General features: G+C 48.7%; 1 protein-coding gene and 1 non-coding gene across 10 annotated transcripts in view; one reads left to right on the top strand and one right to left on the bottom strand.

Annotated features, from left to right (window-relative positions):
- Positions 1-5,979: 5,979 nt before the first annotated feature.
- Positions 5,980-27,509, bottom strand: part of LOC119432521 (uncharacterized) — a 73,065-nt gene continuing 51,535 nt past the window's right edge. For 8 of the 9 annotated variants that reach the window (XR_007464196.1, XR_007464201.1, XR_007464200.1 and 5 more), the window contains 5 exons: positions 27,373-27,427; positions 21,950-22,065; positions 19,711-20,168; positions 6,622-7,101; positions 5,980-6,192 (listed from right to left, as the gene is read on the bottom strand). Coding sequence is in view for 1 of the 9 variants with exons in the window: in XM_049658432.1 (XP_049514389.1) it covers positions 20,102-20,168; positions 21,950-22,065; positions 27,373-27,427 (238 nt within the window). In the remaining 8 variants the exon portion in view is untranslated. Of the gene's footprint in view, positions 6,193-6,621; positions 7,102-18,262; positions 20,169-21,949; positions 22,066-27,372; positions 27,428-27,509 lie in introns of those variants that run through there. The other variant, XM_049658432.1, reaches the window with a different exon arrangement.
- Trnat-cgu (transfer RNA threonine (anticodon CGU)) lies at positions 15,007-15,078 on the top strand. Its single transcript has one exon. It is a non-coding gene; the product is annotated as a tRNA-Thr (tRNA).

The following is a 27,509-nucleotide window of genomic DNA, read 5'->3' as shown; positions in this document are numbered from 1 at the left end:
GTCCTAAGAAGATTGACAAGTCAACGTGATTGGGTAGTTCAGGCGCAAGTCCAAAACGTCGCAGTTACACCGAAGATTGATACGGGATCACAAGCAAATTTGCTGCCTTTCGGAGTGTTCGGCAGGATGTATCCGAGGACAGCACTGAAGGCCAGCTGTGCAGTACTTCGCTCCTATGGAGGTGGAGTAATCAAACACGCAGGGCTGACGCGTATAGAAGTGACAGTGGGTGAGCACACCACTGTACTCGACTTCTTCGTGGTGCACAAGGGACAGGTAGTCCTGGGCTTAAGGACAAGCGAGCAACTCAGACTGATTCCGCGCATGCACGCAATGTCTTGTAGAAGCTCGGAAGAAATTGTCAACGAATTCTGCCACCTGATCACCGGTACGGGTTGTGTTAAACGCGCCTACAAGATGGCCCTCAGCAAGGGAGCCATACCAGTGGTTCAACGAACTCGACATGTACCACAGACTCTCCAGAAACCACTTAAAGAACTAGAGCGCATGCATGGAACGGGGCCACATCACAAAAGTCGACGAACCAACGGACTGGGTGAGTCCACTTGTAATTTTTCTGAGAAAAGACGGGAAGCTACGCATTTGCCTAGACCCAAGAAAAGTAAATCGATACTTGAAACGAGAGCACTGCGAGATGCCTAGGCGAGAGGACATAGAAGCTGAGCTGTCTGTCGCGATGCTGTTCTCCCGCCTATAGATACAGATTCAGGGTTCCATCAAATACCGCTCGATGAGAAAACTTCTAAAATTTGCACGTTCTCAATGCCGTTCAGCCATTGCCACTTCCTCGGATTACCGTTCGGTATCTCATCCGCATCGGAGGTTTTTCAGAAAACCTTAAATTGTTTTCCGGGTGTCCGAATCTACGTTGATGACTTTCTTATCTGGGGCGCAACTCGGCAAGAACGTGACGGACGTCTAAGATCGGCGCTATAAGCAGCCGAAGAAGCTGGCTTTACGTTTATAGGCTCCGTACAGTGAACAGGCGGCGCTGCTGCGCAACAGCGGTGCCGCGATGCTCAGCGCCGAATGTGGCTGGCGGCGAGAAACCGGGAAGGTGGGAAGACCGCGAGATTTCGAAACTTCGTATACACGTCTCCGAAAGTCGCAAGTACATCTTTTTGTGCGTGTGTGTACGTGAAAGTGCAAGCGTGGCCCTCAGTGATGCCACAAATCCTTTTTCCGGGGTTCAGGCCTATTAAAGGAATAGACGGGTACTTTCATGGTGCAGCGTTAAACAGCGGAGACAAGCTCTACGCTGCTTCGCATGTTAGCTCTGTGAAAGAAGTGGACGGCGTGGTCGTTCACGCGAAGTGCCGTTCACAGCAGGGAAAGCAACTATACGAAATCATCCTTCACGTGAGTAAAGCCTACTGTTACACTAAATTTGAAGTCACTAAACTCGCACCCTGAAAACGTTGTAGTTGACCGAGTTTTAATCGACGCCTCACTGTTGGCAATGCATGCCTCATTGCGCTCCGGCGCGTTGTACGCCGCGGCCTATCATTTGATGTCACACTGTTACTTTAGATTGTCATGCAGCTTGATCTAGACCGCGTGCAGCTACACGCTCACTCGTAGGCTGTCGTCAGCACAGTCATGTCGAGTGAGCTAAACTAACTCGATTCGGATTCTTGGACCGTGAGGCAGAGACCATGCTTGATCGAAATTGAGAAATGTGATCCAGATCGGGCGCGATCTTGATTGACATTGACTGTGTGCCATCTGCTGCGCTGAAAAACGAGATTTATTATTGCGATAGCAATTATATGGACACTCAAAAGCAGATTTCTGCCGTCGGCGTCGCCGTCGCCGTCGGCGTCGCCGTCGCCGTGAGGTTCCGTATGACGTCATTGGAGATGAAATCGTCGCCGCGCGCCGAACGCTGTATGTGCGAGTGAAAGGGCGCGAGGGGCGCGTCTTTCACGGGGAGTGAACGCACGGCGGAGAACAAACGCGCGTTCTGCGCCGTGCTCGCTTAAGGGCTGCAGAATTAGGCGTCTCGTTTCTCCTTTACAATCACCATATATGTAGAGCAAACGCGCCTTCTTCAGACGCGCGAGAGGCCGTGGGGGAGGGGGAAGGAAGGGACGCGACGTTTAGCTGCGGCACCAAGTGCCTATTTATATGAGAGGCTCCAGCAACAGTCACCAACGCCGCACGCATTTAGAGCTAACGCGGGCAAAACGCCGATGGCGTCGACAACAGTTCTGCGTGTTGTTGCTACCAAAGCCGCTCACCTTACTTCGTATGAGATTGCTGTGTTGCTATCGCATTCATTGCTTCGCCCTTAGGGCGAAACTGTGACATTTTTAACTAGGCGATCTTCATTTACATGACGCGAATGTTCGTTTTTCATCATGTACAATGATCGAGGCTCATTAGGCCCATTTCGCAAGATACGATTTCGCTTGCGAATTCCTTTGCTTACATACGCGCTTTGCTTTTGCAATGCTATATCCCAAATGTAAATCAGAAGAAGAATCGCACCATGTGAAACCACGCCTCTCAAGCGTCGGCGGCCGAAACGAGGATCGTCTATGAATTGGCGCTCGCCAGCACAAAATATGCTTCCTTGGCATAAATTATTGCTCATCGCACATGCCATTGCAATGCTGATCATACCGAATGCTAAGGCGACGGCAAGCAGTCGTCAAATCAGCACAGTCGTGAGAAATTTATTTTAAATGTTCAGCAGCTGGCCATGGCCGCTGGCGTCGCACAACGAGCTGTGAAACGCGCATGTGTAGCATGATTTACAAAACAAACCCTTCTCACAAATATGAAAGAAGCTGACTTTACTGAGGTGGGGGGGGGTCTAGTGAAGCTGTCTGTTTCAGCTTTTTTTCCCTTACCTCCCCCATCACGTTGATGGAAAACTAAAAGTTTATTATTATTATTATTATTATTATTATTATTATTATTATTATTATTATTATTATTATTATTATTATTATTATACTCTCCTCACAGCTGCGATCCATTTCTTTCGCCGCTCGATTTCGGAAGACTTACCAGGAAACCTGTACAATTTTATCCCGGGCTGGCCTTCGTGGTTGTGACAGTCCTTCACGCAGCAGTATCGCCGGTGCCACTTGCGTTTTTTTTTTTTTTCAGCTCCGTCAATTTCGACACTTGCCGATGAAGCGCATGCCATTGCACCATCGCAAGACGTATCCCCCGCCCCCCCCCCCCCCCCCAAAAAAAAAAAATAAATAAATAAATAAAATAAAATAAGGGAGGCTGGTGAACAAAGCAAAACGGCTTCAACCGTGGCCGAGACGAAGTGTAGCGCGCGGGAATGAATACACATCCAGCCGGCCGAGCTGAGGAGCCACCTCCCCAAAACTGTCACGTTGCTGCGGCAGATGGCGCCAAAGCAGCCGCAAACACGACTGTACGAAGCCTATAAAACCCGGCCAAATGCACAATGGGCGTAGAAGCGATATAGTATCTTGGTGATGTGATCAGCAAGGACGGCATCAGACCGAGCCCCTCGCTGATAAAATGTATGCTGCAGACGCCTGCGCCGGAGGACAAATGGGCAGTCCAGAGAATGATAGGAGCCGTGAACTATTTCGGGAAGTACCTTCCATCACTAGCAGAAAGGACAACGCTCTGGCGAAGCCTGCTGAAGCGAGATACAATGTTTGAATGGACTGCAAACCACGCGATTGAGTGGGAGCAACTGTGCACCGACCTCAGCAGGCAGCCCGCACTTTCCGTCTTTGACGCCACAAAGGTGACTAAAGTATCGTGCGATGTATCGCAGCATATAATCTGAGCGGCGTTGCTCCAGAGCATTAATGAGATATGGAAGCCGGTCGCCTACGCCCCCCGTGTGCTAACCGAAGCCGAGCAGCGCTATTCACAAATAGAGAAAGAAGCGATGGCTGTCGTTTATGACTGCGAACGCTTTCACCACTTCGTGTATGGCCGAAAGGTTATCGTAGAGACCGACCATCACCCTTTGCTCACTCTCGCTCACCCATTGGTGAAATGCCGCCCCGGTTGCAAAGATTTATTTTTTCTTCGAATCATGCGCTATGACACGGAAATATGGTTCGTTCCAGGAAAACAGCTTCTATTGACTGACCAACAATGCTGGCACAGGCACCCACCTCAAGTTTTGCCGGTGACGTCGGCAGCGATGACGTGGAAGTGCACGCCATGTGTGTCGTTTCATCACTCGTCAGTCATGAAACATGGGAACAACTGGCTGCAGAAACGAGACAGGACGCATACCTGAAAGGGGTGCTGAACAATTTCGAACACGGGATACGCATAGAGGGTCCGCTGAGGCCGTTCTCTTTGGAACTGACGCCGGTAAGAGGATTTCTGTTGAGAGGCTGTAATCATTCCCAATAGTTGGAGAAGGGACACCTTAGACTACATTCTCCAAGGACACATGTGCATCAACAAAAGTAGAGAAAGGGCAAGGCGAGCTTGTTTGTTGGCAGGGCATTGATGCCGACATTGAAGCATTCATGCAGAAATGTGCTACGTATACAAGCAACCACAAGAGCCTTTACTGATGCGCCGTGTGCCTAAGCAGCCGTGGCATAAAGTTGGCATCGATATCTTTGAGTACGCCACACGGTCGTACCTCAGCGTATACGACGCCCTGTCAAACTTTCTGGAGGTGCAAGAGCTACGCGACACATCGGCGAGCTCGGTTATTCAAGCATCAAGCTCACGACTGAACCATTTTCGAGAATATTAATTTTCAAGGTGTCCCACGAAATGCATGGGCGTTCCAGTTAGCGTTGTGCTTCAATGCATAAAACAGCGTTTTCCTCAAAAAGTTAACTGGAACGCCCATGCATTTCGTCGGACACCTTGAAAATTAATATTTCGAAACTGGTTCAGTCCTGAGAATTCGTTATAAGTGGATACGGGCCTTGCGAACTCAGTGGCTATAATTCGTAGATTAAAAGATGTGCCCCTAAAATAATTAATTAAGAAGTTAATTAGCTTAATTATGTTAATTATTCATTTAGGCGTTTTGAATTCTCGTGGAAGTCATGGCCACCTCATCGAGCAGTTTAGATCAAGGATTATAATTGTGCTATCTGCCACAGGCAATTGTAAAAAAAAAATTGGTGCAGCTAAAATAAATACCCTGTTTGCAAAGTTGGACTCTCAATACGTCGTCACTGCAGCCTGCGGCAAAACAGCTGCTAGACGTCTATGATGTGCAGCTGGTGAACAGTTGCTCAGGTCGCTCCAATTTGTTGCGATTTATTTTTAGCTGCCGTGACGCCAAAGTTTCAGTTAGCTGCTGCAAGAGTAAATTCGATAGTCAAAAGTATAGAAAATTCCTTTCGCGCCGAATATTCGTCGTATGCGTGGTTACTGCTGCGTATTAGAGTGCCTGTCAAAACCGCTAATTCGGATCGTGTTAAATTCAACTTGTACTTAAAATATTTTGCAATTACTGCAACCACACCCCTAAAGGAGCGCGCTTCAGGAGAGATTGTGCAGCGGAAAGCTCAGCGAACATCAAGAGCAGGAAATTATTTTTGCCGATATCTCGCAGTAATCTAGTCAAGGATGACTCCACACCAGGTGAACGCAGATTTATTGCGTCAATTAATAGAAATGTGTCGTTTTTTAATTTTTTAGTTTATGTGACTGTGTTTGCACGGATAAAGGGAAAGTCCTTTCTTGCATACGGATGAATATTTTATGCTCCATCAGAAATGCGAGACAAGGTTCCGTGATTATCCATATGCTACTGAAAATGTTTGCTACTTTACAAAGTTTTAGGTGAAGGTGTGAGCGACAACTTCCCTTTGCTTACTTTTATTTATTCACTCTTCGAAGATAATTTTTCAACCACCCTTCCGCAGCATCTGCAGGGCGGGTCAGGCGCAGTAAAAGGAGCAGTCGCAGAAAGGTCAACATCACTGTTATCCCGATACGGAAGAGCGGGCTACGGGCGTTTAAGGCATTTATCAAAACTTTATTCAGTACAAACGATAGGAGAATGTCAAAGGGACAAAAATAATCAAGGAAACCGAAACAATTCTACGAGGTTGAGGGCCAGGCTCGTTGTGGGAGGGAGCAGCGTTGCCGCTACGGCTTGCGCAGACCTCGGCACCCTCGGCCGAAAGGTGCTACGGTCGGCCCATACATCCACGTCGGGGTCCATCTCTCGCCGAACGTGCCCTGTAAGAAGCGCAGGTCGGCACACTCACCCGTCAATACACTCTCACTTGCTGGTTTGGGAGAACTGCGGGTGTGAGGGAGCAACGAATGGTGTCGGCATTAACGGGACCGAGTATACCTATATGATTGTGTGCAGACGCTATAGTATACTACGTGGCCGAGTGCCAGAGAGCCTGCGTATAGACGTGGGTATGTAAGCGCGAGTTAATACCTGTTCCCGTGAGTAGGCGTGAGCATCAACGTGAGCGAAGGCCAGTAAGTGTGAGCGGGCGTGAGTGGGCGTGAGCGTGAACTTGAGTACTTATAGAACTGTGAGTAGGCGCGGATATGGACTTGGCCGAGTAACAATGAGTGCGTGTAGACGGCGGTATATGAACGTGAGTTCATAACTGTTCGTGTGGGTAGGCGTGAATATGAACGTGAGTATACCCGCGGTAAGTAGGCCCGCGCTGCGTCGACGCTTGCCGCCACCGCGCGCTCTTCGCCTGACGCGAAAGTCATCGTCGACGCGTCGCCGGCGGTGGCCTTCCCGCGAAGGGGCGGCGGCTTCCGCGCTCGTCATCTCGAACCTCGTCTTCGTCCCGTTCCTCGGCTAGGCTTAACCGGGCCAGCTCCAGGCGCTGTCGGTTCACGAAGTTGTCCTCGTACGACCGGCGACGGTGGGGCATCGCCGCGGCCGTCGCCGTCACCGCGGTCGTCTTGCGTTGCATTCGAGCCGTCTTGGCGGGCCTGGTACCGGCGCAGCACCTCTTGACGGGGCTCAGCTTGGGCTGGGCGCCCAAGGAGGAGCCGGCCTCGCGCAGGTCTCGCTCCGGGATCCAACCGGGGAGACGCGACTCGACGACGCCCCTGGTCGACAGCCGAGTGTCTGGCGGACGCACGTCGGCGCTGTCTCCCGAAGCGAAATGCCTGCAGCGATGAAGGACGTCACGCAACGGTGAATAAAAAAGGGGCTGTCTGCTAGGGAGTCTATATTTTAACCCTGTAATGTACAACGCATCATATCCGTATTCCGCGTAACATGCACCCGGAATGTCACTTGGGCAGGAGAAAAGCACGAGCCAATACAATAGAAATATAGTACGGCACTCTCTCCACTGTTCCCTGGACAGATGCAGCCAAGTACCCGAATTGGGAGATCATGATGATGAGCGTGGCACGACACAGACTGGAGGACCTTGTACGTAACCGGCCCCGTTCGTACGAAAAACATCGCCGCAGCAGAAAAAGCTGCCATTGCCCTCGCCATGTCGGCATCGAGACAGGATGAGGAAATATATATTATTGCGATAGCAATTATATGGCCACTCCAAGCGGATTTCTGCCGTCGGCGCTGTCGTCGCCGTTACCGTCGCCATCGCCGTGAGGTTCCTATGAAGTCCAACGGTGATGAAATCGTCGCTGCGCGCCGTATGCTATATGTGCGAGTGAAAGCGCGCGAGGGACACGCGCTTTCTTTTTTTTTCGAAAGCTTGCCCTTACGCATAATACAAAGCATGTCAAAAATACACGAACAGACTTGACTCGTGCAAGAAATCTAGAAGGGAACGATGATATGGTCCATGAATCCAACGTTCAAGGTTGGGTGGGCGGCCAGGCCGAAGGCCTGTTGCCCGTAGGTGGCGGAGACGGCTTAGGTGAAGTCGCGCTTTCACGGGGAGCGAACGCACGGCGGAGAGCAAACGCGACTTTTTCCATCGAGCGAAATGCCGTGGGGGGAGGGGAGGGAGGGAGGGGAATTAGCGACGTTTAGCTGAGGCACCAAATGCGTATTTGGACAAAAACGTTGGGAGGCGAGAAGGTGGTAAAGACTTCCGACGCTGCTCGAAGAGTGTCCCGTTCTGATCTCGTCGAAAACCTTCGAGCCGCCGCCAGAGGCACCAGCAACAGTCACCAACGACGCGCGCGTTCGGTGCGAACGCGAGCAAAACGCCGACGGCGTCGACAACACTTCTGCGCGTTGCTGGTGCTGCTACATGCCCAAGTTTATACAGCTGATAAAACTACTATCCTTACTCCGTATAGATCTCTACTAATTTGCTATCGCTATTGATGGTTCGCCTTTCGAGTGAAACTGCGACATTTTTTCTTACAGATTGTCAGTCAGCATGTCGAGCCTACGCGAACGGCCATCTACATTAAGTAGCGTGCGATGTTCTCAACCGCCTCAACGAAATACCACGCACCACGATAACCTGGACACCGAGACACGAAGCCGTCAGCGGACACCATCATGAACACACGATAGCCCGAGGTCATCGCAACCGGGCACTGCAGGAGACGCCGGAAGCACCAGTCCAGAAACACTACACGCTTACTCGTACTATGGCATACTTCAGCACTACCGCCTTTCTGGAAGAACGATGCCGCCACCACACCCATCCCTCACCAGTGCTGACGCCATGGCCTGGAGACAACTCCAGACCGACACCTATCCTCCCCTCACGCTCCTCCACGGGATGTACCCCACCCTTTATGAACCCCTTTGTCCTTTCTGTACAGAGCGAGCTACCCTATACCATACCACATGCCAAGAAATCCCTAATAACTCCCCAAACCGAAAAGCAACGCAAGAGAAATGGGACATGGTGCTGACCACCACTGGAGGATCAGTGCAAAGCTGTTCGCCAGAGCCGAAAGTGCTGCCACCGCCTTAGAGCTTTGGACTCCGCCCACCACGGGGATCCAGCCCTCTCCATGAACCATCAAAATAAAGCTTTCTGTCTCTCTGCGCTTGCACAAAGGAGCCAATCCTCGATAAAAAAAATGGTTCGAGACCGGAAACGACCGTGTGACCCTATTGGGCGAGCAACCCATTTCCAAATCAGAAATCTAGTCAATTTTTTCTGCCACCTTGCATCACTCACCAATACCTACACGACTGTTACCATTTATGATCAAACAGCACAGCTGCTGAACTAACGAAGAAAAAAAAGGCTTTACCTTACACTCGGCTGCGCAACGCTTGAAACAGTGAAGCAGGGCGATCGTAGCCCAGCATTTTCCGGATGTGCGCGCGAGACCACGTTCCAATGCCGACACCGCGTTCCAGGAGACCCATTCCGTGAATGCGTCTCTCTCTCTCTCTCTCTCGCTCTAACAGCGCACAAAACATTATTCACCTCGCAGAGCACGATCGCGCGAACGCGCCAGCTGTGGACGAAGACGCTCGAACGCAATCATATGGTTCGCATAAATGCATGTATAGCATTTATGTATGTAAAGCGTGGCTGTATAGCCTAGTGGTTACGACGCTCGCTTTGGGACCGGGGGCACGCGGGCTCGAATCCCGCCTAGGCAACAAAGTTCATTTCTTCGTAGTTTTTTGATACGCACCACGAACCACAAATTACGGCTGGCTTAAACGGCTTCACTGTTAAAAGAACGCATGGCCTCCGCAGCGGTTACGGTGATAAAACCGTTCGAGAGGCGCAGACTTCGCACATGCATATACTTGCCTTGCGGACATTGCGTCTGTGTCTTCAACGTCGCTGCAAGCTGCGCTGAAACGCCGATTTCAGGCTGACGAAGCGACCGGGGGCGATTGGCTTCGACGCTTGTTCCAAGCTAGTGGTGGCAACTGAGAAGGGTCAACTTCACGGTTCGGTGATGATGATTCCTTATTTAATGGCACAAACACCCCGCGGGGATTGACCGTGAACCAGGACGAAATACGATTAAAGAAACGACAAAAAGGTAATGGAAGATTTGAAGGAAACCCATAATAAAGTGAAACAATATAGTGTGTAATATTGAAGCCATCCTTGCATAAACAGGTAGAGTACCATGAACTTAATAATAAAAATATCTAAAGGGTTGACGTTAAGGATGAGTAAGCTATATTTTGAAATAAATGGTTAACCACGGCCACTGGATCAAAAAAACAAACAAAAAACACCGCATATCAACGGGGTGAATGATGATGAGTGGGCGAAGCTCCGGAGGGAATCATCGGTAAACCATGGATCTTCCGTGTCATTCGCCCAGTCTCGCCGCACCAAATCGAACGATTGACTTCCACCAATGACACGCGCCATATGTGACGTCATTCCTATTTTATAACAGCGCCCTTCATTATAATTGCACCATCTACCGCTTAAGGGGACGCTAGCACAAACGCGTTAGAAACGTGCAGTACTCTCTAGTAAGGGGGAGAGGCCACAGCGTCTTACGCAGCCGTTTACACATGCCGGAACGTGCACCGCGTTTGCCGACGCCATCACATGAGAGAGAGAGAGTATAACCCCCGTATTCATAAACGCTCCTCGACTTGAACTTGACTTGCCACCGCCGTTAACGCGTTTCGAACGCGCTGCCCAAGGCGGTGGCAAGTCAAGTTCAAGTCGAGGAGCGTTTATGAATACGGGCGTAAGGCGGAGAGGCCACAGCGTCTTACACCAGCTTCTTACACGGGCCGTAACGCGCTAGCACAAACGCGTTAGAAACGCGCAGTCTTTCGTTAATGTTGGGTATTTATTGTCATCGTGGCGTAGTGGTTAGCGCCGCGCGTTCGGAAGCGAGGGGTCCCTGGTTCGATTCCGCGCTACGGACGCAACTTTCGGAATTTTTTTTTTCATAAAAGTAGACGTGGCTATTTACTACGACGACGACTACTACTACTACTACAGAGGAGGTACAGACCAACACCCTAAGGAGCTTCGCCCCTAAAAAGAAAGGTGCGGCCTGCCGCGTCGGGCGCGCTGCTATGGGAGCGGACGTGACGGTCGTAGTTGCATTGTCGGCCGCTTGGCTGTGCCGAACGGCGCTAGCCGAGGGGGATGGAACGCGTCGGCTTGTACGCGCGACGGCGTTCCAAGTGCGTTCCGGTCGCATTTGCTATGCCGATGCCAGGCAACAGCCCCCGGCGTGTGGCGCCGCGTCGGATCACACCGTTTTCGATGCACGTGGCAGGCCGAACTTTTTAGGGGCGAAGCTCCTTAGGGTGTGGGTCTGTCCCTCCTCTGTAGTATGTAGTAGTAGTAGTCGTCGTCGTAGTAGTAGGTAGCCACGTCTACTTTTATGAAAAAAAAATTCCGAAAGTTGTGTCCGTAGCGCGGAATCGAACCAGGAACCCCTCGCTTCCGAACGCGCGGCGCTAACCACTACGCCACGAAGCGCACATGGACCCCCGCACCACGATGACAATAAATACCCAACATTAACGAAAGACTGCGCGTTTCTAACGCGTTTGTGCTAGCGCGTTACGGCCCGTGTAAGAAGCTGGTGTAAGACGCTGTGGTCTCTACGCCTTACCCCCGTATTCATAAACGCTCCTCGACTTGAACTTGACTTGCCACCGCCTTGGACAGCGCGTTCGAAACGCGTTGAAGGCGGCGGCAAGTCAAGTTCAAGTCGAGGAGCGTTTATGAATACGGGGGGTATACTCTCTCAGCAGTCATGTGATGGCGTCGGCAAACGCGGTGCACGTTCCGGCATGTGTAAATGGCTGCGTAAGACGCTGTGGCCTCTCCCCCTTACTAGAGAGTACTGCACGTTTCTAACGCGTTTGTGCTAGCGTCCCCTTAAGCGGGAGATGGTGCAATTATAATGAAGGGCGCTGTTATAAATTAGGAATGACGTCACATATGGCGCGTGTCATTGGTGGAAGTCAATCGTTCGATTTAGTGCGGCGAGACTGGGCGAATTACACGGAAGATTCACGGTTTAGCGATGATTCCCTCCGGATCTTCGCCCACTCATCATCATTCACCCGTGGATATGCGGTGTTTTTTTTATCCAGCGGCCGTGGGTTAACAATATTACTGTGAATTTGTCTTCGCTATTTGAATTTTCTAATTCGTTGGAGGGTTTGCGTCCGCTAATGGTCATGACGATGGCGATTCGTCCACACATGGAACATACCACGAGGGCGATTGGACACGCAGCAAACATTTATAACTGCAAAGAAATGTCAGAGATTGCAGAAAAAAAACCAAATGCAATGAACTTGATATCGAATCGCAAGAAAATCGAATAAAGAGCAATAATTAATTAAATATTTAAAAATCATTTATAAAAAATATCGCAGGCTCCTCCAGGAACGTCAAATACAATTAAATGAGCGCAAACCGCACTCTTGCGGCGGGCTAGGCAAACAGTACCAGGGAGCCTACATGCAACGCCGTTTTAATACAGCGCTTGCATGTAGGCTCCCTAAACAGTACGGAATTATGAATAATTTGAAAAAAATAATAGTAAGCGTGAGATGACGAGGAAAATGCTACAAAACAAGAATCAGCGCTATGTGTAGAAATGGCAGTAAGAAAGTAGAAAAGTGATCACTTGTTTCTTTGCATGCTGTTTCCCCCCGGTTTAGATCGAGTGTTTGTCTTCCGTCCGATTCTTGGTCAATTGTTCTTCGGGGGCCCGTGCCTTACCTGGTCATCATCATCACGAACATTCTAGAGTTCCCGCGATGAGACACGCTCCTTGACGTGCTTTAAATTTCAGCAACTGACAGATAGGCCTCTGCGAGACTACGACTCTTACGCTGTTACCCTTTGAAAGCGAAGCTTCCCTTTTTTTTGTCTCTTCCCCAGAGAAGAGGCAAACTAACACAAGCTTAACTAAACCAAGCTTATTCTATTTTCCAAGATGCGCCAGTGCTGCCTCACTGCATATTCGTTACTAATCTCTCCCTTTGTACAGAAGCTGTCCTGGAAAATGTGTATATTTAGAAATCAACAGTGCTTGAACAAGGATGTCTCGGGCTGCAGACAACGTTTATTCTCCCGCGGTGACCCAGTGGCTACGTCACTCTGCCACCGAGCCCAAGGTCGCGGGTGCGAGCCGCAGACACGGCGGCTGCATTTCGATGGGGACGAGATGCGAAAATGCTCGCGTCCTCAGGTTTATGTGCACGTTGGTGGACGCGAAGAGGTCATCACTTAATCGAGAAGTCTACTATAGCCCAGTGTACTACTACAAGCCCCAGTGATTCATTTTTCACGTCCCCTGATCAAACCAGCGAATGCTTCGACAAGGGGGACTCGTCCGCGTCATGATGAAACCCCTGTGTCGAACGCTTGTTTCAGCGTTTGTTCGGCCGATGTTGATCGCAAGTTTCTTTCTTACTTTCAACCTCTGTCTTTCTTATATTAGAGATGAAAAGTTAAGCAGGAGAACGTCGACAGAGGCAGCACACAAGCCCGCAAGAGAGGCTAACAGCAGAGAGAACGCCGATAGCACTTGCCTGTGCTGCCTCTGGCCTTGTTCTCCTTATTGCTTTGGCCTTCCTTAAGGCATCCATCGTGCCACCAGGAACCACAGTATTGGTACCATCATTGCCACCTACCTGTACGAAGTCGACATATGTGCCGGGTTGTTTCAGCGATGACCGCATCCGATGATCAGAAGACGGGAATCCGATACGATGTAACTTTTGCTGAGCAGCCCTCCAGCTGTGGCGCATGTCATAAACCACGCTATTATCTACAATGAAATATGTTGTCACCTATGATTTACTAATCGCCTTGAGGCGCATGTCGCAGTAGCGAAGTTCAGGCCAGTACTGAAGGCATGCTTGCTTTGTAGGAACAGCAGTTTCAAAATACCTGTCCGCAATCTTGCGGAGAAATGCATCGGCGTATCCCCGCCTTCTCAGATGGAGCTTCGAAGACGGGCTGTAAGGTCCAATGATAAATCAACACCTGTCAACAGGCAGGAAACTTGTTTCGGAATTTTTGTATAGATCCGTAATCAAACCAGGTACTTAAAATTTGCCAGCCTTAAAATTGCCCACATTTGTTCCTAGTTTTCTTAACCGTCTGTGGTTCCGTGACTGGTTTGAGACTATTGTTGAGGGCCTGAAACATGCTATCATCAAGAATTTCAGAGGCAGTTCTGTGCGAATGAACCTGTAAATTATTTTTATTTGGCATGAATTAACTTCGAGTCTCTGCATTGACGCATATATGTCGTAGAGAGCGTCTGTTGCTTTCTTTGAAGTTACATACTTCCAAAAATTACTGTGTTGCTCTTCATATCTTGTTTGTTCCGAGATCATTCATTTGCTTTCGGGCTCATTATACTCTGTTTGCCATTTAGTTTCATCGCCGTATCTGCATATCTTTTCCGTATGTACAATACTGAATTCACACTGCCCGGTCCTTGGCTAGTCTTCATATGCTAGAATTTGTCACTTCCTGAAAGGCCAGCAGCAGTGGGTCGTTATTTGCACGTTGCTTTTCTTTGGTATCTATTTCACTGCCAATTGATCATTCATTGTTTCTGTTTGTCCTTGCCGCTCCAATGTGGGAATATCCGTGACGGTGTATTTGTTCCACTTGCATATATGTCTTGATAGTTATGTTTACCATCGTTTTGATGTGGAGATCGTTCGACGGCGTGGCGTCACGCGACCGTCGATATAATATTTAAGATTTTGTAGATTCTAACGCATCTTTAAAATGTGTTTATATCTATTCCGGAATCCTCCCAGTTCTTTGGCAGTCATCGCTACGATGACTACGTGCTACTCGCTCTCCTCTATCCTCCCCTCCTGTCCCTTCCCAGGACAATAATATAAGCGATAATAGACCAAATAAGTCATTTTACGAAGACTCAGTACATTTGTACAAGTTTCATGCATGCGTTATCCAAACGACTGTCCGACTGCTGGTCTGTACAGGCTACTGCCAGCTGACGTCAGGTGACCGCAAGCCGGCACTGCCAGGCTACTGACGTCAGACTGCGGCAGAAAGGATGTTCCACATCCGCCCCAAGGTTTGCGAGTGGTGGCGCTGGCTAACACTCCCAGGGTTAGTTCTAGTTGTAAAAAACATAAACACCCCAGAAAGTGAATGGGAAAACGGTTCCGCGGTAGCTCAATGGTGAGAGCATCGCACGCGTAATGCGAAGACGTGGGTTCGTTCCCCACCTGCGGACAGTTGTTTTTTCATCCATTTTAATTTTCCATTAATTTATCATTTCTTTAATTCAATTAGTAAGTACAAGTAATTTCTCCTATGTTGTCCTTGCTGTTAATGTTTGTTGGCTTCTTAAGATATGATTGTATATATATATATATATATATATATATATATATATATATATATATATATGGTACGGTCGTGCGCCGTCTTTCGTCTTGGACACTACACTCCTTTCAGCACCTGCTGCTGCTCCATCCGCGTCTCTTCCTGAAGAATTTGCTGCTCGCATCGCCCGCTGCCGTGAAATTGCCCGCGCCAACACCGCTACCATTCAGGACAAACGGACAACTCGCTATGATGCAACGCGTCGCGTTGCTTCGTTCCGCCCAGGCGACGAAATTCTTTTTTGGACACCTGTTCGCGCACCGGGCCTCTGTGAAAAGTTTCTCCACAGATATCTCGGCCCCTACACCGTTTTGCAAAGAACTTCGTCCGTCAACTACCGCGTCACTCCTGTCAGCTCAGCTACTGACCGCCGCCGCCGCACTACGGAAATCGTTCACGTGAAACCCTACATTAGCCGTACCTACCCTTTCTAGCTTGCGGTCTTGCTGACCGCCTTCCTGAAGGGGGGGAAGTTTGTGTGAGCGCATGTTGGGCATATCGTCGTCGTCATCTGTACATACGACTCATCATCATCTTTTGTCTCGTGCGGTGCTTCGTCTCTGACTCGGGCGGCTGCTCGGAAATAAAGGCATCGCATCTGCTGACGTATATATATATATATATATGGCGTGTGAAAGAACGTTTAGGGTATTTGAGCAAGACTGCATGCTCAACTGAAGGTACCAAAATGTAGCTGGAACGAAATGCAGAAACTACATGCATGAATACTGAAAATACTAAATAAAGGCAAACGCGAGGGTCCGCTGAGCGTTCGATTGAAATTGCTTTGCGTCTGATAATGGCTTTTGCGGAGATAGTGTGTGCGTCCACAAAAACAAAGAAAAAAAGATAACAAATTCTGCACGTGGCATTAACAAAGTTGCACGTAGGTCACTGAACGTTAAACATTAGACAAAAGCTTGGCAAGCATAGGCAAAAGCTTCACGAGTGGTAAGCGAGGTTTTAACGAGATCATCTTGAACCTGTCACAACCACAGTTTAGGAATCCGTAAATGAGCAATCTTGTTTCACAATGTTTAAAGAGGAATGATCATCTGAACGAAAATTAGATGTGAACTTTACTCAACAACTCTGCCTTGATCCAAACAGTACGAAATGCCTGCTGACGAGGGAGTTACCGTCGCCACAATAAAGCAAGACAAGCTGGCTTGCGACGCAATCTAACGGAAGCTAGAACAGTAATGAACGCAGCAGTTTTGATGGACGAGAGGTTTGACAAGGCAGAACACTGGCTGATTTGTTGAACAAGAGACTTCCAACAATCGTGAGGAGGGAAGCTCAAGTTCATTACAATCACGTCTAAGAACAGTTCGCAGGAGCCTGAGCATCCAACTAACGAACATGCCGCAGCGTGGTATCAATGCTCCCAATTACAGAGCTAACTTTGGAAGGAGAGAAGCCGACGAAGCTTCGTGTAGCAGCAGCAGAGTAAACTGTCCGATTGCGGAGTATTCCAAGTCCCGTGTTGAGTAGGACGGTGCGTTTAGGTGGACGTGATCTCTGGCGCCATTTCGATCGTGCTCTTCCCGTCTCTCAATCCACGTCTAAGCATCTTGCACATTGATAGCGTGCCGGTGGTCGCGATTTCGGGGACGTGCAGTCTCGCCGACCGCAAATAGACGGAGATGATGCGTCGACAACGCGGCTGCCCTATAGGACCTCGAATCTTTCTTTCCGACCTTTTACGCAACGCGCGAAGCCTCATGTTCTGCGTGACTGGTTGCGCCCACGAAGATGTGTTTTCAAAGCTCAGTGCACCGCGTCCCGGTGAGATTGCAACCTATGCCCGACGAGCAAGCGTCCCTGGAAGATGTCTAACTTGTGACGTAATAAACGAACGCGCCGTCGCAACGCATTCTTCAAGGGACCTGCGATGCCTCGAGATACTGCGCGACTTTGTGACAAAGCAGAGAATGGTCAAGTGACGCCACACTGGAAGACAACCACTTGTTCTGCGTTAAAAGTATTCAACCGTACAAAGATAAACACCACAATCACAATGCGGTATTTTTCAAAATACGCTAACTGCTCTGACGAGATGATCGAGAGAGAGTTAAAAAAAATAGCGCAGTTTCACCCGAAAGGAGAAGCACCAATTGCGATAGCAAATTAGTAGAGAGCTATACGGAGTAAGGATAGTAGTTTTATCAGCTGTATAAACTTTGACATGCAGCAACACCAGCAACACGCACAACTGTTGTCGACGCAGTCGGCGTTTTGCCCGCGTTCGCACCGAACGCGCACAGCGTTGGTGACTGTTGCCGGTGCCTCTGGGGGCGGCTCGGAAGTTACTCGTCGAGCAGCGTCGGAAGTCTTTACCACATTCTCGCCTCGCAGCGTTTTATTGCGATAGCAATTATATTAACACTCAAAGAGGATTTCGGCCGTCGGCATCGCCGTCGCCGTGAGGTTCCGTATGACGTCAGCGGCGATGAAATCGTTGCCGCGCGCCGGACGCTGTATGTGCGAGTGGGGGCTAGGAACGCGCGTTTCCACGGGGAGCGAACGCACGGCGGAGAACAAACGCGCGCTCCGCGCCGTGCTCCCTGAAGGGCTGCAGAATTAAGCGTCTCTTTCCTGCTTTACAATCAACATATATATATAGAGAGAGCAAACGCGACTTCTTCCGTCGCGCGAAAGGCCGTGGGGGGATGGGAGGGAGGGAGGGAGGGGAGGCGACGTTTAGCTGCGGCAGTTTTCTAAGCCCTCACATCCCCTCTCTACCTCTACCACTTGACATGGCATCCCCCACTTGACAGATATACTTTTTTGCACTTTGACACTCCTAATGTTAACGCATTACAAAGTTTAAAGGCGATTTATCCTTTAGTTGATTGAAGTCGATCAACCACAATGTCTTTCTAAGTGAGTTGGGGGATGAGAATGGGGCGCTGTCACAGCGCACGGTACTCTATCGCGTCGTCCCTCGCGTGGGGTTAGGGGCGACGCGTAATTATTTTTACTGCGTAATTATGTTTACTACACTATATGCAGGATCGGCCCACATTCATGGACTGGCCGTACCCTAGGAAACAGCTATAGGCAGCACTACTTTCTGAATGAGCCCACATATGTACATAAAGAAGTACATCTGTCCGTTTATTAACAACACAACAACAGCAACAACAACAAGATTATTGTGCACGACAGGTTCGTTAGATGATGCTGAAGACAGCGGAAAAAATCTGCCGATGTCAACAACTTGACTCAGCCACAGGCCCTATACCATGATGCTATATACACATAGCAAGCATACAAAACATTATAACAACGCCAAAAGACATGATGAAATGATTGTGAGAATAGCGAATAATAAAAATACACCTTACGAACAGTTCGAGGACTAAGAAAATTTTCCAGTAACTCGCACAATCAAATACAATGGTGAAAAAAAATTGCTCGAAAGTAGAAAAAAATATAAAAAATTATAAAGGGGTTTGAAGTGAGTTCACAATTCTTTGAAACTGCCCGTTATCTCATTAAAAGGTATGGTTAACTTAGTAACATGGGACATGGGTAATGCTTGCTGGCCATATCTTATTTTGCATGATCGTACTTTCTCGCGATCATGTTTCACGCGGCTATGCTGTCTGCACGAGTCGCCATAGGTTCCGCAAAAAGAACGCGCCATCTAGTTCTTGTTTACAATTTCTGCAAACTTTAGAGTCATGAGTCAAGTTATTGGAAATTTGGCCGACGGGTTTTCCAGTCTCTAAAGTTTTCCGACAGGTCCCTTCACTCCCAGCATGCATCTTTCTGGCTCGTGGTTCGGTGAATGCGATAGTCGTGCCGCACACACGTTTACAACATCATGGAAATAACCAAATCTGACGCACGACAGGTTGTACAAAGAGCCGTGGTTTGTCCACGTAAACCGAAATATGCGCACAGACACTTTCCAACCCTTTGCATTACTTGTGTCAAGAAGAACGCCAACAGGCTTATAACAAGTTACCCAAAACCAGTGCCCAAACATTCCAACAAATGCTGACAGTGCGAGCAGCCATGTTCCGACAGACCGAAAGATTCAGACCGTTCTAATGCACACGTGTCGCACCCATCTATACCAAACTGCCTTCGTTAGCTAAAATAAATAACACATTTCGATTAACATGCTAGAAATGTCATGCTAGAAATGTATTTATAGCAGACAGAACTAAGCGAAGCGATCGTAGTTGCGGCTACCAGAAGGGTAGCCGCAACTACGATTGCACACAAGTACCTCTTCGAAGTCGTTTTCCTGCCGAGAATCTACTAAAAACTGGAATGCCCTCTTCCAATTTGTCCGTGATTCAACGTTTTTTTTTTTATCTCCATTTGAAAACTGTTGTGATAGCTTTATGGCCTATACTGTATAATAACCCCTGTCATCGTCTGCAATCGTGCAGTTTCGAAGCATGTAGTGCTGCAGCAATGGCGGTAGTGCCGGCCATCGTGACGCGCCACCGTGAGCCCGTACCGGTTGGAAGTACATGCCGTGCCACACGCTAGGCGGCGCGGGTGAGGCGATGACAGTTGGCTGCTGCCAGGCCTGCTCCCCCGCTCTCCGCGGCCAGCCGACCGGATTCATGGTCTCGGACTTCCACAAATCCACCGGCACGATCTGGGGAATCGAGGAAGCAGGGCTGCCCACGGAGACCAGGTCGTCCTCCGACTGCGCAGCCGACGTCACCGGCGCGAACTCGCTGCACTGGACGGTGGACAGTTTGCGCTTGCCGCTCGGGGACTGGGGTTCCGGTGGCGCGAAAAGCTCGTGCTGCAGTTCGAGACCGAAGGCCGTCGTCTCGCTCGGTGGCTCGGTTTTCAGATGTAGGCCCGAGCACAGCGTGGACGCCTCGTCGTCCCGCTGCTCACCTTCGTTGTCGGTCGGCAGTAAACAGACGCGGCAGTCCTGGGGGCATTTGCCAGTCGTGTGGCCTGCGCTCAGACCAGACCAAACAGTGGAGAGTTTTCCACTAAACTTGCCAGCCTCCGAAGACCGAACACAATCACATTTAGAAAGTACCTTTGAAAGTCACTTTTAGCTTCAGAATCCCGAAAGTGTGCTTGCTCAATTGATCACATTTCTCGGGCACATGCCCACATCAGTGCCTCCGTATCTCTGGACACAGAGTCCATTTCTCTACTTCGATCGGGCAAAAGCGTCTTTTGTTTGTACAGACATATGTTCTACTAACATGTTGTACATGTAACATGTTTGTACAACATATTTGTACTTGCATGTTCAACATCATGTGACCTTTCCTAGCCTTTCTTTCTTTTTAGTCCGGATCGCCACGTCATCTGGTGGCATTTCATTTTAAACGTGCAGCGAGACTGTTGGTAAATGTTTGAAGAAAACAAAAACAGAAACGCCTATGTCGTTTTTATCTCCACGTAGTGGGGAGACAAGTGAGAAACAGGCAGATAAAAAGGGCCACAGGGTAGTTGTGCCAAGGAAAGGCAAGCACAAAGGCGAATTCATGAAATGACTACGAAGCGCAATTATGCACAACGACCTCAGCTAAGTGTTTTTACTGAGTAAACAGAACCCTTGGCTTCGATACGTATAGGGCTATTCTGTTCTATCAAACCTTTGGTCTGTCAAAGCAATAGAACGGCCCATAGCGATAACGTTCGATCACACGTGGCGCATCGTAATACTTCATCGAGGATGGAGCCTCGGCCTGCGCGGCCAACGTGTCGACTGTAGGTCTCCAGCTAGTCGAGGCCCGAACGAACAACCGTCCTCCTATCGAATCGCTGGCACAGCCTCAGAATCGCTGGCACAGCCTCAGCCCGCGGTGCCAGTGATATGACAGGAGGACGCCTGTTCTTTCGGGCCTCGACGAGCTAGAGACCTCCAGAGGACTGCCCGCGTATTCAACTGCGTTTTCGCGAGCTCCCATCGCACTCGCAGCAAACGTCTCGTAGCACGCATTGTAGCAGTCCCGGCCGCCATCCCAACCCCCGGTATTATGTTCTGATCACGTATAGAACTCGTTGCGTATTTCGCTTACAGGAATTCGACGCAGCCATGCAGGGACGCGGGCACAGTCCCGTGCGATGCGAATAGGCTCGCTTTTAGCTTTACGCCACGCGTGAACCCGGAGCCTTCTTTCTCTTCTTCTTCTTTTTTGGGGTTTTACGTGCCATTTGGGGTTTTACGTGCCAAAACGAGTTCTGGTTATCAGGTAAGCCGTAGTAGAGGGCTCCGCAATAATTTTGACCACCTGGGCTTCTTTAACGTGCACTACAACGCGAGCACACGGGCGTTTTTGCATTTCAAGAGGTACACTATGACAGCATGATCTGTGGGGCATTCTGTGGCTGTTGTTCGGCGAAGTTAACTTTATTATTGACCTCACCGTTCCCCTGCATATTCTACCTGCATATCCGTCTCAACCGATGCATACATTGTTGACAGAACTACGCATCATGTCAGAGCGAGAAAAAAAGCAGCAAGAAGTAAAACATTTTTTTTTCTCGCCATCCGCCTCTAATCCTTCTGTGTGTGACACCGGTCGAAGCGAAGGACCAAGAAAGAATTAGTTGCGGACAGCCGAAGAAGTCCTTCACCGACCGGCAGTCGTTGCTGGCTGGCTGATTAAACCACAGGTGGCTTTCGCTTTACTGAACGAAACTGCCGACATAGGGTCCAGACGGCGACTGGTTACGTATACCCGCACACACGCACACAAACACACACACACACCCACCTGTTGCTGTAGTTGAGGCCCCAGAAGAAACTCCTGGGTTGGACCGTCTCGTATATTCCGGACGTGGGGCGGAGCTTCATGAACCATTTTTGGAACAGAGCGTGCCGCACCGAGCTCTGCGAGGGGTATGGAGTTGCCGGTGATCGAGAGAGACATAAAGTCACAGAGAGGTCAGACGCATTGCTACGGACATCGCGTTACTCGGCGTCAGCTCCCTGCGCCTCTCTCGGCAAGGAGCTCGAACGCCATCATTGGCAAGAGCGTACTCGTGATTATGGGTTCGTCAGGATTGGAGCCGTCGGCGTTGCGGTCTAAACTTGTAGAATATAGCCCACACTTGGCATACGCTCTTCTTGAAGTACGCAGGAACGGGACCATATATATATATATATATATATATATATATATATATATATATGTAGATTTTAGGAAGTATTGTAATACGGAAGTAACCGGATTTTTCAACGGGCCAAGCGTATTTACGAAAATGAGAAGCACAACTTCGCGGTTCTCTTCGGTTTATCTACGCTAGTTTCGGTTGGTGAACCCACCGTTTTCAAGGGTCGGTCCCGTGAAAAAGGTATGTCCACCGACCGAAACTGTTGAGTAAATACCTCTAAGACATCCCCGAATTTGTGCTTGTCATTTCTCTCTCTCTCTCTCTCTCTCTCTCTCTCTCTATATATATATATATATATATATATATATATATACACTAGTAAGCTCTACTTATAATTTTGGCCAACCATAGAGTAATATTGTCCGGATAGCCTATTTTGTGTAATCGGCTCACGCAGTCTGGACGCTGCCAGTGAAAGATGATAGATGAGAAATGACAGAAAATGGCACACATGAAGGGAACGCGAAGTTTATGGTTCCACCTACCTTGGATTCGCAAAACAGCACTTAAACTCCTTACAGCCTTCTTCACCTTTTTTTTTTGTTTTTGCACTTTTAACAGATAGCCTTTATGTCAACAACTCTCCCACCTCCATCCTAGTAAACGGTATATTACAATTTGCACCGCCAGTCATGACGTAAATTATCACAAAATTATAAGCCTTTTTTACGCATTTTTAATATTTTGACTTGCTCGCCAGCTTATTTGTACATATCAGTGCTCGTTGGCCTATCTGACTCTAGGCCTTTCGTATTTACGTACCGACCCGTTTACAGCAGCGTACATCGCGGAAGTGGCGGGCTGCAGAAGAGCGAACGTGTCGATCAAGCGATGCCTTTCGCAAAAAAAAAAAAAAAAAAAAAAAAAAAAAAACGCGTGCAGCCTTCAGTGTGGCCGCGCATGCGTCAGGAAGTGCTATGCGCGTGTGGAAACTTCTGTTAGCGGCGACTAACGCAGCTTTCCTTGCATGGCGTATAGCACCGTGTAACTCTTACACTCTTTCATAAGTTCTTCCTGCCGGCTGTAACTCAAGTCCCTGTACGCGCTTAAACAGAAACCAACCATATCCAGGGAACTTAGTTGTAACCGCTTAGCGAGCAATAAGTGGCAGTGAATAGTAGTCAATGACAAACGCAGACAGCAACTAGTAGCATGCAACGCTCTTGGCGCTGGGTTATTACACGATGCGCTATCAGCACTACACGGCCATATGTTGTGATAATAGCGCTATTTCGTTTGAACCAGGGAGAAGACAAGTACTGCCTTTGATTGTAATTGCTTAGCTTCTTTACGCACTTTGGGGACTATTTTGACGGTAAAACAGGATAGCCCGTTCAGTCCGCAGACAACCGTCACGTGACTGAGCTGTAACGAATCGCGCCGCTAGCAGCTCGTCTGCGCCGTTTTTGTGTGTGACGTGATTCGGTGGCGCTTAGCTACGTCATGCTCACCCGCTGGCTGAATCGGGAATCCGTCCGGCCGTGTGAATCCCGCTTAAACAACAATCGCCCATTGTCTCGCGTGCGTTTCCTGTATTGAACACTATGTGCTCGCTTACTTTCCTGTCAATACATTCAATGTCATACTTATGCACTCATGCCACCCGTGACCTGAAAGTACCGGGCGGGCCGCGTTAAAGAAAGAAAAGGCACGAAATATCAATGACGATTGTGGTACGACGATTCTCACTGACTTGAAAAACATATGTTGGTAGTATGCCAAGTATGGCTAATGGTATCTATACTGAATGAAATGCATTTTCATAATCTACGAAAGCCAGATAGATAGGTTGATTGTACTCCGCAGATTTCTGGATTACCTGATTGATGACATGGACATGATCCATTGTAGAAAATCCCTTCCTTAAGCCAGCCTATCCTCTCGTTTGACTTAAGTGTTACCCTGATTCTATTGGAAATATCCCGGTGAATATTTTATTCAATACTGAAATTACGCAGTCATAGAGGCATTGCGCAATCAAGGAGTACAGGAGGCATACGTGAATATCTTGACAAATATCTACAAAAGTTGCTAAGCCAGCTTGGTTCTCTACAAGAAAAGTAGAAAGTTACCTATCAAAAAGGGGTCAGGCAAGGAGGCACAATCTCTCCAATGCTATTGACTGCATGCTTAGAAGAAGTATTCAAGCTCATATACTGGGAAGGCTTAGGAGGGAGGATCAACGGTGAATATCTCAGTAACCTTCGTTTTGCAGATGACACTGTCCTGTTCAAGTACAATGGGGACAAATTACAACAAATGATTGAGGACCTTAAGCGAGAAAGTGTAAGGGTGGGGTTGAAGCACGACATGCAGAAGAAAAAGATAACGTTCAATAGCCTGGCAAGAGAACAAGAATTCAGGATCGCCAATCAGACCCTAGAGTCTGTAAATGAGTACGTTTATTTAGGTCAGTTATTCACAGGGGACCCTGATCATGAGAAGGAAATTTACAAATAATAAAATTGAGCTGGAGTGCATACGGCAGGCATTACCAAATCTTGACTGGGAGCTTACCACTGTCGTTGAAAAGAAAAGTGTACAATCATTGCATTCCACCGGTGCTAACATATGGGGCAGCAACTTGGAGGTTAACAAAGAAGCTCGAGAACAAGTTAAGGACCGCACAAAGAACGATGGAACGGAAAATGTTAGGTCTAACTTTAAGAGACAGGAAGAGAGCGGTGTGGATCAGAGAGCAAACGGTGATGGCCGATATTCTAGTTGACATTAAGCGAAAAAAATGGAGCTGGGCAGGCCATGTAATGCGTAGGACGGATAACCGGTGGACCATTCGAGTTACAGAATGGGTACCAACAGAAGGGAAGTGCAGTCGAGGACGGCAGAAAACTAGGTGGAGTGATGAATTTAGGAAATTTGCAGGCGCGAGTTGGAATCTGCTAGCGCAATACAGGGGTAATTGGAGATTGCAGGGAGAGGCCTTCGTCCTACAGTGGACATAACTATGATGATGATTATGATGATGCCAAGTATTCTTGCCTTTTAGACTCGTTAAACCTACAAAGCTGAGTGCACTTCTTTAGAAGTTCACCATGTACACGTTTTCAGCGACTTAGAAGCTTCCTTCACAATATCAAGCTCTGTGTAAGGGCTCACTGTTCTTTGCACACATTTGATGGCTGTGGGTGTCGCTCAAGTCAGGTAATGATGACAAGATGATCTGATAGCGTTTCCGCAAACACCCGGATGTCAAGAGATGCAGCACTTGCTCGCAGAAATTGTAGATGTTTAACCGTTTAACATATGTTTAACATACAACATCAATCAAGTCACCAAGTCACAGCTGTTCCTTTCTCAAAGGTCACTAATAGTAATACATGCGCATGCAAATCACACCGAAACCCTTTTCACGAGATCACATATGCTTATCATTTTCCTTTTTCTTGCTTTATCTAGTCTTTAATCAGCTGACTTTCTTTTATTTAGAGAAAGGACGAGCGATCGATGAAAAATCAGGTGGACGAGTTGGCGCGAGGTAAATTATTCCGGCCGGCTGTTCAACACAATGGGAAGGAGAAACAAAATGACGTCAAGTGCAGTTACAAATTGCTTGCAATTAAAAATACGAAAAGACAGCGGGGGCCCGAATGTATCCAAGTATGTGCGCGGATGAGTCTTTTCCCAGCTGCAGCGAGAAGGTCCATGCATAAAGGGAGCCCGGATACAGGAGAAGCAGATGTTTCGAAAACTCAGTTTGGTGTGCGACACACACTGCAGAAGAATGGAACCTCTTCCGTTTGCAACACCTGAACTGCCCTGAATCAATTGAAACTCACATTATTTTTAATTCCTAAGTAACATTGCTGTTTTGAGCTATTTTGTTTCCTTTCCTAAGTTTTATATTTTGCAATTCTGCCTTTTGTACGCGTATTGTTTTTTGTTACCTTGCCCCTCCTGCTTGGGCCACACGGCCTGCAGTGTGACGTAAACAAATTTAAAAAGTCACAGGCCTGCGCGGCACATGCAGCACAGTCACAGCGTAAGCTGATTGAGCGGCGCAAGAGTAGCTCCAATTTTGGCACTACGCACAACAAGGTCTTCGCGGCAAAGTGTCTTCGCCTCGATTTTGACGAGAACGATCTGAACTGTCCGCCCGGCGTCGGCGTCGACGGCGAGCTGCGGCTTGTAATGCTCTCTGCAGAGCAGTCTACTGAGCCCGATGTTGCCTGGTTGTATACCCGCGCACGTAGCTCTACGATTCGCTTCTTCAGCAGCGGCTCGTACCCTGCGAGGAGACGCCATAACATGTACCGAAGAGGTACCCAGAATACGTGGCGAACGTCTAACATCGGGATAGCGTTGATTGCGCGCCTCGTCTAAATCGCATTGCGTCTGAATCGCAACTCGTCGCACGCGGCGATTGCAGGCACGTTAACTAGATGGCGCCACCATACTGGCGGAGGCTCGGGTCATGTGCACCTGCATGCCGGCCGATAGGGCGCGTGTAAAGGACTTTTTGTTCTGCCTGATAGCAAGCGCTTGCGTGGCTCAGTGCTAAAGTGTCCGACTCCCACGCAATGGGCCTTGGTTCTATCCCGGTGGAGAGCGGGTACTTTTTTTTCCCATTTCGGGCCGATAGCGGTTACGCCAAACGCCGGCGGCGGCATCATCGCGACCAGAAACGGCTATTTGAATGATCCCATAACAGCTTAGGCTGTAAAAAACACCGATGGGGGAAGGTGGCTCCCAACAACAGGGACTACAACGAGGTCGATTGTTGGTTACTTCGCCAAGCACAATATCCACAATTGGAATGCAAATATGCGTTATCGGTTTCCGCGCAATGCCGTGACTCGAGACCCATGCGGTGTGTGGAATCCAGACAAGGGATATTGGACGGCCACGAAACTGTCTTGGATGACGTCTATGGCTTTAAACTTTCTTCATTATGCATTAGGCCCAATGCAGGCATTAGGCTCAATGAAGAAGCCTAAAGACGCTGTGATGCTATCAATTTGCGGAGGATTGCTTAACTGGAAACTATAGTAACCATGTCGCTTACCTTCCAGCTGCGGATGCGCTTCTTGTCCTGGAGCATGTAGAAAGGATATCTGTTCCTGCAAAGTGAGGCGTGTCACGTGATGTAAAAACAAGAGAATCCAGAATAGGCTCGGCTTGCTTGTTTGCTGCACAAATAAT

The sequence above is a fragment of the Dermacentor silvarum genome, chromosome 11 (assembly GCF_013339745.2).
Source record: "Dermacentor silvarum isolate Dsil-2018 chromosome 11, BIME_Dsil_1.4, whole genome shotgun sequence".
NCBI classification, from domain to species: Eukaryota; Metazoa; Arthropoda; class Arachnida; order Ixodida; family Ixodidae; genus Dermacentor; species Dermacentor silvarum.
The sequence above is the reverse complement of the archived record's forward strand: the minus strand, read 5'-3'. Positions and strand labels throughout refer to the sequence as shown.